Consider the following 16,201-nt stretch of genomic DNA (forward strand, 5'->3'; position numbering starts at 1 on the left):
TAGCTCCTTGGTCTTATTTGCAAGCGATCTGGTGTTGGTGAGGAAGATAGATGAGAGCGTCTCGCTACATTCCTTTATCAGTGTGTAACAGTGTGTGTATGAGAGCCATGTAATGTCCATGTGTGCATGCTGACTGTGCTGCTCTGACCCCCCTCCTCCTTTCAGGGTGGAGCCTGCTGGAGTCCGATGGTTGAGACCAGGTCTGAGGAAGTGTAAGTGTGTTTTTAATGGGATTCATGAAAACAAAGCAGCACACATTCAACCATCTTCATCATGTCAGGAGTCATCATCAAAGTGTCAATCAATGAACAGATGATGGATCAATAACTGCAGCTGGATTGTGTTTGTTCTCTCCATCAGATTCCTGTCAACTCACAATCGACACAAACACAGTGAACACAAAGCTCCAACTGTCTGACAACAACAGGAAGGTGACACGTGTGGAGGAGGTTCAGTCATATCCTGATCATCCAGACAGATTTGATTACTGGGAACAGCTGCTGTGTAGAAATGGTCTGACTGGTCGCTGTTACTGGGAGGTCGAGTGGAGAGGAAACGTTCATATATCAGTGAGTTACAGAAGCATCAGAAGGAAAGGAGACAGTGATGACTGTGTGTTTGGATACAATGATCAGTCCTGGAGTCTGTGGTGCTCTGATGATGGTCCTCAGTCTGTCAGGCACAATAACAGTCGAACATCCATCTCCTCCTCCTCCGTCTCCTCCTCCTCCTCTGTCTCTAACAGAGCAGCAGTGTATGTGGACTGTCCTGCTGGCACTCTGTCCTTCTACAGAGTCTCCTCTGACACTCTGATCCACCTCCACACCTTCAACACCACATTCACTCAAACTCTTTATCCTGGGTTTAGTGTCTGGCCTCCTGGTTCCTCAGTGTCCCTGTGCTGAGTGGAGTGTAAAGAGTGTCTCCTGTTACAGAAACACTCTGACTGTTGAACAGATAGTTCAGTCTGTACATGTCTGTCTCTTTCACTCACAAACACGTTTTCACATTCATGGATTCAATCAGTTGATGTTTGAAACTCTTCTAAATGATTCCTTGTAAACTTCTTCCTCTTCAGTCCTTTAAAGATGGAAGCTCCCATTATTACAGGATCCACATGTTGTTTTTCTGACTTATTCCACTCAAAGCTTCACAGTGAATATCAGTATGTTGTGTTTCTCTGAAGCTCAGTTTACTTTAAACCGTTTAGTTACTGCCAGCTATCTTCAGGCTTGTGCTGTGGAGACCTTATCAGTGCACCTTGGCTCTCCTGTGAATGAAGATGGAGAAAGCACATTAACAGACTGGTAGAAAACCCTTTCTAACATGTGACTTCCTGTTCACCTATTGCTATGAGAACATTATTGCATTAACTTCAAATACATATTTGGAGTGCAAAACTGTTATAAGTTATATGTAATTGCGATGAGTCGATATTATGTTTCTCTGTGAGTTTTCTTTATGTACTACATCCCCTTTGTATTTAAGGCAGACTATGGGTGTCAGAAATTGTTAAGGAAAATGTTCTAAACACTTCTTCAGTAAAGACTCAGAGAAGAGAAACACACAGAAGTTCTTGCTAGCAAGGGCAGCCTCCAGACTGAGACTCGCACCGAGAAACTGCCCCGGTCTTTATTTATACTTCAGTGAGCGTGTGTGTGTGTGTGTGTGTGTGTGTGTGTGTGTGTGTGTGTGTGTGGGGGGGGGGGGGGGGGGGGTCAGAGTGTGGCCCCATAAACGACTTCCCTTAACCTGCTGGTCTGGAAAGTCTAACAGTTCATCTATATGTAAAGAAGCACTTAAACTAAAACAGACATAGCTACGTTAATCCTACCGTAAAACAATAAGACAAGGTACGAACTCTCCCATACTCCTAGGATTTGGGGGTGAACACCCTAGAGTGTTACAGACCTCCTAGGATGAGACATTCCTTCAATATGACACCAACTATATACTTCTACACACACATGATTACATGCAGCATTCTGCCATATGCAAACTTATATCACTAAAAGATTATACTGACTACTAAATACAATTTTCCATTGACAGAAATCTTCCCAAATTTCTCCTCCTGACTGTATCTAATAAAGTATGTCCATTCTAACTGAGAGTTGCTGTGTTACCTTTGTTATAAACTTGCATTTTATGTGTTTGTTTTGTGCAATCAACGCATTTGTTTATGTTAATTGACCAATCCCTGCTGCGATCGGTGCGTGGTTATACAGCTCCAAAGTGACTGGTTCCAGCTGGAGAACCCGCCTATTAAATGGAGGCAGAAGCACTGCAGCAAGAGAGATCTCCATCATTTGCTAAGAATCTTGGAGGCTCTTAATCATGTCACTCAGGGGTGTGAAGTTCATCATCACAGCTGTAACACGATTACGTGACCGTAGTGGTAGAGGAAGACCACTGGCTGTTCTGGAGTGTGGATCAAAGAAACTATATTTGCCTAATGTGGATCTGAACACTGCGATACACAATCCACTCATGATCAGCAAGGCATACTGCACATCTGACAACAGGCAGCTCAGTCCAGCTTCTAAGCTGAGAAAGGTATCTACTGCTTCCTCTGGAGGTTCTCCAAATGCCCCATACCGGGAAACCTACAAGCATCAACTTTGTCTGGCAGCTCATCGGTTGCCAAATGAATACTGTCAGGGAATCTTTTCCTGGCCTCTTTGTACATCACATCACCTTTATCCAAGACCAGATGAAGGTCAGCTGTAGTCATGTTTTCATTCTCATGAAGGAAAGCAAGAAATGTGAGTGAGTTACATGTGCACTCACTGTTTCTGGAGTGTCCATATTTGGGATGAGCCTGGCTGTGAGATGCACAGACATGTGTTACAGAGGGCTGGTTTTCAATGTTCACTCTTTCTGCATGAGATGGTCCTGCCACATCACTGTGATGGCCTATTTTCACAAAATCAGCATAACCCACCTTGTCTCTGCAGCGCAGGCACCTGAAGGTCTGGCCCTTGCCTCAAACACCAGAAAGAAGTAAACCCATACTCAGCATGGATAGCAGCTTATGTCTAGCATGCGCGCCCAACAAAAGTGTTAGCGGGATTAACTGATTAACTGCTTTTCTGTAGACTTTCAGACTCACTTTGGCCATTAAGCTGACAAAGGGACCCAATGCAGTGATGGAGGAGAGATTGGTTTGCAAGAAGTTATGTTGCATGGTCGTATATATCATAAGTGGAAGATGAAAAGGGAAAAATAGCGAATGAAAGGATACCTAAAAACGGGAGGAGGGATCCTTGTCCGATAAGATGAGTCCGATATGCATTGGGGCTCTTCTTTCTACTGCTTCTTTCCTGTCTGTAATTTGTGTGTGTTTCTGTCTGTGCTTTAATGCTCTTCACCCTGGGGTTTCTATGCTTTTTGTTTGTTTTGCTTGCTTTTAATGTTATTTCTGCTTTTACATGTACTGTTCTGCTGTTTGTATGACACTGTGTAATAAATAACTGATAACAACTCCAGAAAAGGCCTGAAATACATCACCAATTACAAAGGCAATGGGATAAATACGGATATATGGACATCTCATTAGCAGAGAAACTTAAGCCTGCGCCGACCAGCTGACTCCTGTGTTCACCAGAGGATTCAACCTCTCCCTGTCACAAGCCACTGTCCCTCACTGCCTGACATCATCACCAATAGTCCCAGTCCCCAAGTCCACCATCATCAGCAGCCTCAGCTGCTTCTCCACCCGTGACCATCACATAAACAGCCTGTTACCATGGCAACACCTCAGCTCACCATCATGTCATCAGACATTAATTTCATATCATAATAGTAATAAACTGACGAATGATTTCAGTTTGTAATCTGATAACAATAAATAACTTATAATAATTTAACTGAAACAATAACGCAGCTTTGGTTTTACTCTGACTGTGCTTTTATTTTGAAACATCAGGGGTTGTGTCCATGGAAACAGTAGCTCATGCATCCTAACGCTGCTGTTGGTTGGACCTGGCTACAGCATCACCTTCACCTCACCACCTAACAGCCAATCAGCTACTGGTTGATGATGTCATTCAGGCTGATTGGACGTACAGGAGCTGACAGGTGTGTGTGTGTTCATGTGTGGAGGTCAAAGGTCACAGACTAGTTGCAGTCACATACAGCCTCACCTGTCATTTACGTGTGGACGAGAAAAACGGAGAAAACGCAGCGTCAAAGGTGTGCGCCTTTTTTGACGTCACACTGTGCGCCACGTTATTGTTTCGGTGAAATGAATTTCTACAATACTGTTAATTCTACTCTCTGCAGTGTTTAAATGCTTACATATACACACAGTTACTGTCCGTCCACACATACGACTCGGTTCTGCTTCTATGCCCCAGCTTTGTTTACTTTTTCCCACCGAGGCTTCTAGATTGGCCAACATTTCTGCACGGTTAGGAATATATCGCCACCTGTTGCTGTGGCATGTTCATAGCAGCGTTTTCCTTCATTTCTGCCTTTACGTGTGGACGGGATTATTTTTTAAAACGGAAAATCTCCGTTTTAAAAAATACCCGTGTACGTGTGGACGTAGCCTTAGACTGAAGCCAGATTCAAACAGAAACAGCCTCAAAGACTCAGAGAGAGCGCTGCTCCATCTCTGGACCCAAAATATATGTTCCACCACCACGCTGCAATACATCCTGGGATAGGGTGGGCCTACCTGTGCTTCAAATCCAGGGAGAAGGAGGACAGGTTTGTGGGAGCCTGGGAGTCTGGACGGCCTTCGTGGCCTCGCTGTGATGTCATGGACCTTCAGAGGAAGCAGAGGCTGAATTCAAACACACCTGCTGACTTCCTGTGTTCTGCTCTGACAGCTGCCATGTGTCACAGCCTGGATAATAAAGCCATCAAACTTCACTCAGCTCCAGTAACACCATCAGTGTTTGATGTCCACAGGATTCATCAGCTTTAACCATGATAGAAGCAGGAAGTTAAGATGAAGATGATCGACCACACTGAGCGACACACTGCGAGCAGGTTCGCAGAGATCTGAGCAAGAGCGAATGAAAAAACTGAGCGAGAGGGGCTGTTATTAAATGAATGAAGTCGTCACCTCCCAGCTTCAGTCAGACTGGTTCACCTGTCCCCACACCAGTCACACCACTGGCTGAGAACATGGATAATGGGACTTGGAGCTCTTTTGGTTCAGAGACAGCAAGCAGTTAGGCAAAGAGAGAAGAGCTCAGCCTGTGGGATTCACTGAAAGATGCCATAGAAATGCTCGGCACCATCCACAAACATTTGCATTATTTGCAAAGAACATGGAGAACATCGATGCATGAACGCAGCAGTACTCGTGTATATTAGGAAAACAACATTTACAGCTACATTTACCAGAGGACCACAGACCCACGCAGTAAACACAAGAGAGATAAACATGTTCGTGAACACAGGTTTGTTCTTAGAGATTTATGACTTAATGCCAAACTATTCTGTTTGGACATCAGCGTGTCATTGCTCAGTGCAACACAATGCAGATCATGCAGTTTAACAGCATTTGACACATTTCTGTATATAAACATGTTTCAGGCTGAAAAGTCCTTCAATGTTGACACTAGATCATATTTTCTACTCTTATGTCCACTGGAGTGGGTTCAGTCTGTCAGGTGTTATCTAATGATCTACCAACCAAGTTAATCATCCTGTCATGAGATTTGGTTCCATCAGACAGAAATGGATGAACCAGTGTTGATGTTTGGTTTCAGACTGATGGCACAATGATTGTGAGCATGGATGCCGACTTTGGCCTTGTAAGAAAAAGAAGAAGTATTACTGAGCGCTTGGATGGAAACATCATGTTTGTAAGAGACAAAGATGTAGAGGAATATCTGCTGTCTCATCCTGAGAGCTCCAAACCAGCTGAGCTGAGGAAATGTTGAAGGAAACTTCATGTCACTGCTCCATCACTAGTGAGGCGCTCTCCTAAATAAGTCATAGTTTTAAATGGACTGGTTATATAGGAAACAACATTTGAAGTATTTGTGATGGAAACAGATGCTTTTGAATGTGCAGATGTTGAGTGTTGCCCCCCCCCCCCCCCCCCACACACACACACACCTATTTTTTTTTTTAAAGATAATTTCTGTCATGTTAAAGTTATTATGGTTGATTGAGGACTACTATTTCCTTTTGTAATTAGGACTGCAGCAACTCTGAAGCTGGAAATTTACTTCAGTCACAAAACCAGCAGAAAAAACTAGATGTAACTGGTGTAACTGGTGTATTTGGAGCCTCCTGTCGTCATGAAATTCCCTTGATGTTTTTGAACATGATTCATGGAGAACGCTGAGTTGTTAATCAATGCTTAAGTCACTAACCTACAGTCAACAATGTCACCAAATGTTTCCCAAAATATTATTTCTCTTATCAAATTCAAAAACAAATTCAAAAACATCTGTTTCCATCTTTAGTAGGCTTGATTACTGTAACAGCATCTTTACAGGTCTACCTAAAAAATCAGTCAGACAACTACAGCTCATTCAGAACTCTGCTGCTCGAGTCCTCACTAAGACCAAAAAAGTGGACCACATCAGTCCAGCTCTGAGGTCCTTACACTGGCTGCCTGTCCGTCAGAGGATAGACTTTAAAGTTCTGATGCTGGCCTATAAAGCTCTGAATGGTTTAGGACCAAAATACATCAATGACCTCCTGACCCAGTATGAACCTTCCAGATCCCTCAGGTCATCTGGATCCGGTCTTTTATCAGTTCCCAGAGTCAGAACCAGACACGGAGAAGCTGCATTCAGCTTTTATGCTCCTTATATCTGGAACAAACTCCCAGAAAGCCTCAGATCAGCTGAAACACTCAGTTTATTTAAATCCAGGTTGAAGACTCACCTGTTCTCAGCTGCATTTGAATAAAGCACCAAATCCACACTTTAAGCTTAAATTTCAAAACTTACATTAACTACTGATTTTATCTACTGTTCTGATTTTATCTGTTTTGATTTTATATACTGTTTTGTTTGTTTGTTTGTTAAGTGGGTTTAGAGCTCTGGGTAGCTCCCCAGCTGGGTATAGACTGGGTCTAGAGAGTATTTTAAATTCAGGGAATTTAAAATAGAAAGTAGCTCGTCCACAGAAGGACTGGTAGCTCCCCTTACGATAAGGGTTCAGATCGCGCGAACAGGTGTGAATGAATGTGTGTGTTTAGTTAGTTAGTTAGTTAGTTTGTTTTAATCAATTTTAAATCATGCTTTTTATTTGTTTTTGTTTCTAATGTCTCTGTAAAGCACTTTGAATCACCTTGTTGTTGAATTGTGCTATACAAATAAATTTGCCTTGCCTTATCGACTCGAAACCATTGAGATGATCTGTTTTAAACAGGCGAGCAGATCCAGTGTCATCAGTGAGCTGGTGAAAAGATACCAGGACAAGAACATCAAGCTGAATTTCATATACGACACTGTGTGCTGTCCTCACATATACATGTGAGTATCTTCTTTTACTATATGACACAAGAACAACATTTTCTGTTTATAAAACTGTGTTTGGTGTTTATCAGACAAATGCAGGAGGAACACCTCCAGGTGTTTCCCTGGCTGTCCATGTTTATGGACATAAACTGGTGAATGTACACCAACTGACACACATGTCATCCTAAGCACATGCACACACTATTCAGTCCATACTTTGATACACTCTTGTACAGTAAACAGCAAATATGTGTTAATCAGAAATCATGTAGAGCACACGAAGGCTTCCTGGGTTTGGGCTGAACGATGGAGAAGGCATGGAGAGGTTCTGCTCCTTCCTCAGAAGATCTGCACGAGTCACAAACAGATGACTCCATCACATCGACTGGACCTTCTGACTGATGCACTATTGCATTATGGGAGGAGGAAGTCATTGGATCTAGATCTACATATTTCTGTATTAGTAGTTAAAATGACTCATTTCGATTCAAACTGAGAGAGCTGACAGTTCCTACTGATAGAAGTGCAGCTCCTTCAGAGATGGGACAAAGAGGAGAAGGTCACCAGTCTGCTGAGGAGGAGATTTCTGCCGTCCTGAAAGAGTCCCCGAGTAACCCGACTTTAATGGACCGTATGCTTGTAGTCGCAAGTGAATCTTTTCTCCCCATGTTTGTCCAAGTGACTATTTCAGAACAAGACATCCAACAGTGGATGGAAAGAGAGACAGAAGCTGCCAAACATGCACTTTTGAAAACAAGACCCAAAGGTTTGTTGATTTGGCCTGATTTGTTTCTTATTGGGTATTCAGGAAGCTGACAGTAGCTGCTTCCTGTCTTTAGACTATGTTCCCAGATGGAAGAGGAAGTATGTCATGAAACTGGTCGGGCATTGCACAGCTACAAGCATTTCACCTCCTGTCATACTGTGTATGGTTTTGTGTGTGTGATAAATAAAATTTGAATTTAAAACTGGTTCAACCAGCTCAGGTAGGATTGAATTCAACTATATTTAGTGTTTTGTTGATAGAATTTCCAACAGTAAGAGTTCAAATGTTAGCAAACATACAGGTTAACAGCTGTGCTTAGTTATGTCGACTATATGATGGTAAAACCTTGCTGTCAGTTTTACATGTGTGTTTTTAAATGTAGATCCCTGAATCACGAGTCATCCACTGCAGACCAAACACAGGAAGTTAACGTGTTAATGTTACCATTTCCAATCATGGTGCCCTTCATCTAATCTGGAAGTGTTTGTTTTGGGGCGGTGTTGTTCTTCCTATTGTGTTTAGGACAGAGATGCTCTTCAAACAACTGACAGACATGCCCACATTACAAGAAGATGGTGTGAGTCTGATTTGATGTTCCAGTCAATGCTGAGAGACCTTGACAAGGAAGCCAGAGGTCAGCTGATGATGCGAGCAGGAAATGAAGAAGGAAGAAGGATCGCTCTACTTAATCTCAAGCACTTCTTCATTGTCACAGAGAGGGAAACGTTGTATTTTCTGCGTCACTTCCTCACAGTAAAGATATTTGTACTCCTGGAAAGAAGATTCTGTGTGTAAGCTGTTGATGGGACAATAAGCAAATTTGACTTTGCAAAATGTTGTGCAGGGAGGTTGTGGTTGCTGCTTGGACAAATATGACCTGGATGACTGAGAACCTACGCAGACACGTTCTGAAGGAAGGGCTCCACACTTATTGGACTGATTTAACTCTGCTTATTGTCATCGAGCAAAGTTTATTTAATGTGTCTCAATGATTCAAGCTGCAGTTGGTCGTCATCTTCATTGAAAAATAAATATGAATAAATGATAATAATAAATAATATCATGTGATGTTGACGTGTGTTGTTGGTGTTTTGTGTAAATGTCTTTTTGAATGTAAACGCTTTGTTCCAGACAGACAGGGAGTCGCTATCAGGCTGTCCAAGCAAACCCACGTCTGTAACAGAGACTGAAGAAGATTGTGACAGAGCCCAACAGTCTGCAGTGGCCACCACAGTCCACCGTCTTCACATCACAATTTCAACATGTCTGTGACGTCTCCTTGCCCTTGTACTCACTGACCTGCATTCATCCATAGATGACACTCAGGACCCTGGTTCCACAGCTGTTCTTGTTCACAGCAGCATCCAGTTAGAGAGGAAACTGGATAATGCAGTGATGATGTTCCAGCATCATGTTGTTGCTCCTCCTCCACATGCTTACCTGCCACAGTTTAACTCCGCCTCTCAGACAGTCATGTCACCTGATCTGCATGTTTTGCTGTACGATGACGTCATCTTGAGGTTGACGAGGAGAAAAACTAGTTTAGTCCTGCAGATGGCGATCTTGCACCGTGTTCAGAGAGCCGACACTTTGATGATGCTGCCTGGGTTGGACTCTATACGAGCAGCTTCCACTCTGGTTTCACTTTTAAATAAACTTGTTTGATTTCACTTGTAAAAGCTGAGAAATAAATATTTTATTGCAAAATTATTTGTTGGTACATTTTTTAAGGGTCAAATATCCTGTTTGATTTGAGGAATGAACTGTTAAGGTGGAATAAATGAATCAGTTGAAATACATCAGACTCCAGAAGATCCAGGGTGATATCATCGTTACCTGGCAACAGAAGCCCTCATCTGATTTTATTGGAGGATATTTACACCAGCAACACTGTTTAGTTTGATATGACGGGTTAACAACATGCTGTGATATCCAGTTCATCTGTAATAGATACTGGATCTAATCAGTCAGCAGATATTTGATCAGCTTATTTATAACTATACTAGAAACAAACACAACTGTGTTGGTGATTCATCATTTGCGCTGCTCATGATGTCATCATCACTCCCTCCTCCACCCTCAGCAGTCCCAGCATGCTGCTGTGGTGCACCCCACCCTCACTCTACACCTGAGCCACAGACCACACCCTCCACCTCAATATACACCACAGTTTTCTCTGCTGTGGAAATGAGATCAGGAGGAAATCATCATTATTATTATTTAATAAACGCTCACATTAATGTGGGCTTATTTGTTTCATATTAGAAACATTAGTTGAGTGTTTTTAGTATAAAATGGTGAAAGTCCCTCTTTTTGCTCCTCCCCTCACCTGTGGATGGGCGGTGCTGTTACCGTGGTGACAGCTTGGATGTGTTTCAGCCCTGCCTGGTTATCACTGCAGGAATCTTTCACATTTATTACAGGTAATAACTCTGATTTTTCTGTGTATTATGAACCAAATGTATCCTGATACTCACAGAGATGGATGAGCAGAGGTCACATGATGAAAGAACAAACATGGAGTCTTTGATTTATTTAGATATTTATTGATGAATGCAAACAAACCTGACACTGAACCATCGTCCAGCAGAACAAACCTGATCACATGACCTGCTGACCCAAACAGTGCAAAGCTCCATGGCAACAACAACAAACAGCCTCACATATGTTAACAGAGGCTGTTAGAAGCACAGAGTCTTTACAGTCTTTCTCCTGTTTGGACACAGATCTCTGCACATCTTCATCACAGTTCCTCACAGACGTGCAGAGTGTGTGGATATCAAAGCTAAGTTTCCACCATGTTTGTAGTCTGTACTGGGACTCATGGAGCATCTCTATGAGCACTCAGTGCTTTCAACAGTGAGTCCCAGTTTAACCAGCAGCCTTCACACCACACATCACACAGACATGGAAACTTCAAACCTCAGACTGAAGTCACTGGCAGTCTCTGGCACCAGCGACTGTGCTAACAAACACAGCAAACAGTGAAGGTTTGGTAGAGAAAGCTGGTTGGGTAATACCAAGTACGTGGTGGAGGAGGCGGGGTTACATTACTGGATGATTAAACATGGAACTATTTTGCTGATAATAATTGAAACGATTAAAGAAAATCAAAAAGCTATTAATGCAAGATAATTCATAATTTTATAAACTGGAACGATGAAATTTTATTGGCTGGATCTGATTATTGGGGGGTCATGATCCCCGTAACCCCCCTGGAATTTACGCGCCTGGTCCTGAGGTCAAATCCACCATCTTTGTTTCAGAGCTTCATGTTCTCCCGTGTTTGTGTGTGTCCTCTGCGGTACTCCGGCTTCCTCCCACAGTCCAAACACATGCAGTTAGTGGGGTCAGGTTAGCTGTGAGTGGTTGTGTCTCTGTGTTATTCCACCTTAATCAATGACTTCCTGTTAGCATGAAGTGCTTCTGTAGGACTGATGTCATTTTCATGGTTGGATCATTTAAATGAAGCTGGACTCAGATGCAGTAAATAAGCTGATTGATCATTAATGAATAAAGCTGGTCAAACACATCACGTGGACACATGTGATTGTGTGTTGTAGTATTGATCCCAATGCTGGTATCAGTCCTGGATCAATAACACTGGATGGATGCGTTCAGCATGGAGCCCCTGAGCTGTGTTACAGACAAACATGGAAACTGACAGGTCTGTGTCATTCACAGTCTGTAACACTTCTAAACAACAGAGGCTGACCCAAGTGCCTCAGAGCCAGGCACGCTCACATCACAGCTCTCTAAATAAGCCAGTTTCAAAATAAGAGCTGAAAGCTGTGTTTGCTTGTGTTAGCTTATTATTGTGGAGACTAACATTCAGTGATCATGTGTTCAGACTCATAATGATTACTCTCAGAAATCCTGATCTTTGTATTTACTGTGTGTTGGATCAATAACTGAGATTCATGGTATCACACAGCTGTGCTGCTGCTGATGTCAGCACATCTGGAACAATACGAGGTATCTGCTAGCAGACTGAGCAGGACGTGAGACCTGTGGACTGTTTAAAGCTGTCCCTCCACAGCTCACTCAGACCTGATCCACACCTCAGTGATATTCTCTGACTTCCTCAGTAGAGACAGAAACCATTCAGATCTGGGACCATCAGCTGACTGATGATGTCACACAGACTGTGTTTTTCAGGAACAGTGATTCTGATGTGAGCCTGCTAGCTGACAGCAGACCTGATGAAAGCACATGTTCACATCTGTGAGGACAGACTGGACTCTTTGACTGCACCTTGGTTCTCCTCAGAGGTCTGTACAGGAGCATGTCCACCCCCACTGAAGATCTCAGTCACTGTGAAACATAGAAAGCTGCTTGTGTGGCCTCTGCCTCACATGTAGATACAGCTACAGGTTTCTCTGTCAGTCAGACTGAAACAGTGTCCTGATGCTGCATCATTCAGCTCTGTGCCCCAGTCAGCATCACTGGGAGCTACCAGTGTTTCTGCCCTTTTCCTGTAACACTACACTCAGCACAGGCTCAGCTGGTATCCAGTGTTGGACTTTGGCTTCAGCTGCTGTGATAGATCCTCTAACATAGATCAGCTCTGCTACATGTTGTTAGATAAGTGCAGCTGCTGTCATGTCCTGATGTTTCTCTGGCTCAGCAGCTTCTCCATCAGAGGTTCACATGGAGCTGATCCAGTATCTCCAGTAACTGTGTTCTGTGCCTCACTGGTTCATCCTTCTGTCTGTGTGACGTCAGTCAGATGTTGAAGTTCAACTCTGTAATCTTCACTGTGTCACAGAGTTCAGTGAGTCCCGTTATTCACAGTATCAATCAGATCATCAGAGAACAGCTGATCAGCAATCAGTGGTGCCAACAGCGCCTCCTGTGGTGAGAGGATGCAATAATGCAATGTAGCATTTTTCCACTCAACACTTGCAGTCATGGAAACTGTCTGTTGGATCTGTGTGACGTTGCTTTCTTGGTTAGAGTTCCTCACAAACGTCCAGATGATTCTTCTAATGAGGCGTCGACCATGTTTGCAGCTCTTTGGAAGAAAACGTCGCCCTTTGCCATCCTTACTTTTCTTTGACTTCTTCAAATGCAGCTGAACTCCAGCTGGTATTTTCTTGGACTTTGCAGCTGTTTCTGGTCATCAGTTCATTCCTGCAAACCTCTGAAGCTGAACAACAATGATGCTGCATTGCTGGCTGATCCCAAAAGGTTGATTCTGTTCATCTGGACGTTTTCAGAAACGTTTGCTCACTGATCAGGTGACTTCTTCAGTCTCAGCTGACTGCAGCTTTACAACCTTACAAACAGCACATTTGCACAATGACTGAAAGCAGCAGCACCTGATATATATGATACTAATATAATACATATACATATATAATCCATACTAATGATGAAGGAACTGAGCTCACAGTCCATTGTTCATTCAGTGAACTACTCAGTTTATTTTGGGCCTCAGAAATGCTCACTCTGTTTGTACATCACTGTCAGCAATAGACTCATTCTGCTGTGTGGACAGGAACACATGTGACATCACTTCCTGTTTGTTTGTGACTGAAGAGGAAGAAGTTTACAAGGAATCATTTAGAAGAGTTTCAAACATCAACTGATTGAATCCATGAATCTGAAAACGTGTTTGTGAGTGAAAGAGACAGACATGTACAGACTGAACTATCTGTTCAACAGTCAGAGTGTTTCTGTAACAGGAGACACTCTTTACACTCCACTCAGCACAGGGACACTGAGGAACCAGGAGTCCAGAAACTAAACCCAGGATAAAGAGTTTGAGTGAATGTGGTGTTGAAGGTGTGGAGGTGGATCAGAGTGTCAGAGGAGACTCTGTAGAAGGACAGAGTGCCAGCAGGACAGTCCACATACACTGCTGCTCTGTTAGAGACAGAGGAGGAGGAGGAGGAGGAGGAGGAGGAGATGGGTCTTTGTCTGTTATTGTGACAGAAATAAGGAGGACCATCATCAGAGCACCACAGACTCCAGGACTGATCATTGCATCCAAACACACAGTCATCACTGCCTCCTTTCCTTCTGATGCTTCTGTAACTCACTGATATATAAACGTCTCCTCTCCACTCGACCTCCCAGTAACAGCGACCAGTCAGACCATTTCTACACAGCAGCTGTTCCCAAACATCAAATCTGTCTGGATGATCAGGATATGACTGAACCTCCTCCACACGTGTCACCTTCCTGTTGTTGTCAGACAGTTGGAGCTTTGTGTTCACTGTGTTTGTGTCGATTGTGAGTTGACAGGAATCTGATGGAGAGAACAAACACAATCCAGCTGCAGTTATTGATCCATCATCTGTTCATTGATTGACACTTTGATGATGACTCCTGACATGATGAAGATGGTTGAATGTGTGCTGCTTTGTTTTCATGAATCCCATTAAAAACACACTTACACTTCCTCAGACCTGGTGTCAACCATCGGACTCCAGCAGGCTCCACCCTGAAAGGAGGAGGGGGGTCAGAGCAGCACAGTCAGCATGCACACATGGACATTACATGGCTCTCACACACACACTGTTACACACTGAGCTCAAAGCTCGGCTCCACTGTTTTATTCAAAGAAATCTACATTTATTTATCAGCACATTTAAAAACAGCTTGAGCCAAAGTGCTGCACAGAGTAGAGAGAAAATAGGAAACATACACAGTAATGACTATAAAGACTGGTCAGGATTGAAAGCTACAGAGTACAAATGTGTTTCCAACCGGCTTTTAAAAATGTCCAGTGTTGGTGACGACCTGATGTGAAGGCTGTGGGGGTCACTCCCACTAGGTTTATATCTGGGACTCTCCACCATTTGACCTTAGAACTGAAGAAGCTTCTCGGATGAGAGGTGAAACGTCTTCAAGCAACTTAAAGAAGTCCAGACGCTTTCCTTTGCAAGCTCCTTTGAGTAGGTGTCCTCCTACACCATAAATCAATAAGAGAGGGTACGACCTCTCTCATGACCCCAAGTGGTGTGTGCATGCCAGAGCACTCTGGAAGGCACACAGAGTCTTTACAGACTACTAAGGATCAAACCTCTATCATTATGCAATCAATTATAAAACTCTAAGCATATATGAGTAAATATTTCTAAGCATAAATGACAATCAACACTATAAACCTTACATCTGGTTTTAATAACCGAATTTATTTGTTTCTCAAATGAGAAAGAGCTATCGAGAAACACTCCTAAATCTTTAGTTCTGAACTTTTCCAATGGGCCAGGGTCAACATTATCTGCTAATGCTAAATAGGCTGCCGTTATTAACTAATACTAATTTGATGTGAATTAGCATTATGCACTAATGTTAACATTTACTTTTTAACAATGTGAGTAGCTAATGCTAACACTATTTCCCTTAACTTTAAAAAATGTGCACGGCTAATGCTAACACTCTTTTCCCTAGCATTACAACAATCTGTGCTGCTAATGCTAAGTAGACCGCCATTAGCACCTACATCTGATTTAAGGCAAATACGCATTAGAACCTAATACTCATATTGTTTTCCTTTGCTTTATAGCAATGTGAGCAGCTAGTGCTAGGTAGGCTGATGCTTGCAGCTAATGCTAATTTGATGTGAATTAGCATTATATTAGTCGGGATTTAATGCTAAGTAGACTGCCATTATTGGCTAACGCTAATTTTAGGTGAATAGGAATTGGCAGCTAATCCTAATACCATATTTTCTTGCTTTATAACAATGTGACCAGCTAATGCTAAGTAGGTTGCCGTTATTAGCTAATACTAATTTGAGGTGAATTAGCATTATCCGCTTATGCTAACAATGTTTTTTCGTACTTTTTAACAATATGAGTAGCTAATGTGAACAGTATTTTTCATTCAATTTTAACTTTTCCCCTGCGATGTGAAGAGTTAATGTTAAATAGGCTACCATTAGTGGCTATGCTAATTTTAGGTGAATAAGCATTGGCAACTAATGCTAATACCATATTGTCTTAATTTCTAACAATGTGAGTGGCTAATGCTAAATAGGGTGCCGTTA

The 16,201-nt window shown here is 42.6% G+C and overlaps 2 protein-coding genes across 2 annotated transcripts in view; one reads left to right on the top strand and one right to left on the bottom strand.

Annotated features, from left to right (window-relative positions):
- LOC112430901 (protein NLRC3-like) overlaps positions 1 to 2,106 on the top strand; it is a 45,539-nt gene extending 43,433 nt beyond the window's left edge. Inside the window, exons 8-9 of the mRNA XM_076879336.1 lie at positions 166 to 212; positions 361 to 2,106. Coding sequence (XP_076735451.1) covers positions 166 to 212; positions 361 to 905 — 592 coding nt within the window. The 3' untranslated portion in view covers positions 906 to 2,106. The remainder of the gene's footprint in view (positions 1 to 165; positions 213 to 360) is intronic.
- Positions 2,107 to 7,689: 5,583 nt separating this feature from the next.
- Positions 7,690 to 16,201, bottom strand: part of LOC143416655 (protein NLRC3-like) — a 39,574-nt gene continuing 31,062 nt past the window's right edge. Inside the window, exons 8-10 of the mRNA XM_076882104.1 lie at positions 14,604 to 14,650; positions 14,153 to 14,455; positions 7,690 to 7,784 (exon numbers count right to left, since the gene is read on the bottom strand). Coding sequence (XP_076738219.1) covers positions 7,690 to 7,784; positions 14,153 to 14,455; positions 14,604 to 14,650 — 445 coding nt within the window. The remainder of the gene's footprint in view (positions 7,785 to 14,152; positions 14,456 to 14,603; positions 14,651 to 16,201) is intronic.

The sequence above is a fragment of the Maylandia zebra genome, linkage group LG3 (genome assembly GCF_041146795.1).
Source record: "Maylandia zebra isolate NMK-2024a linkage group LG3, Mzebra_GT3a, whole genome shotgun sequence".
Taxonomy (NCBI): domain Eukaryota; kingdom Metazoa; phylum Chordata; class Actinopteri; order Cichliformes; family Cichlidae; genus Maylandia; species Maylandia zebra.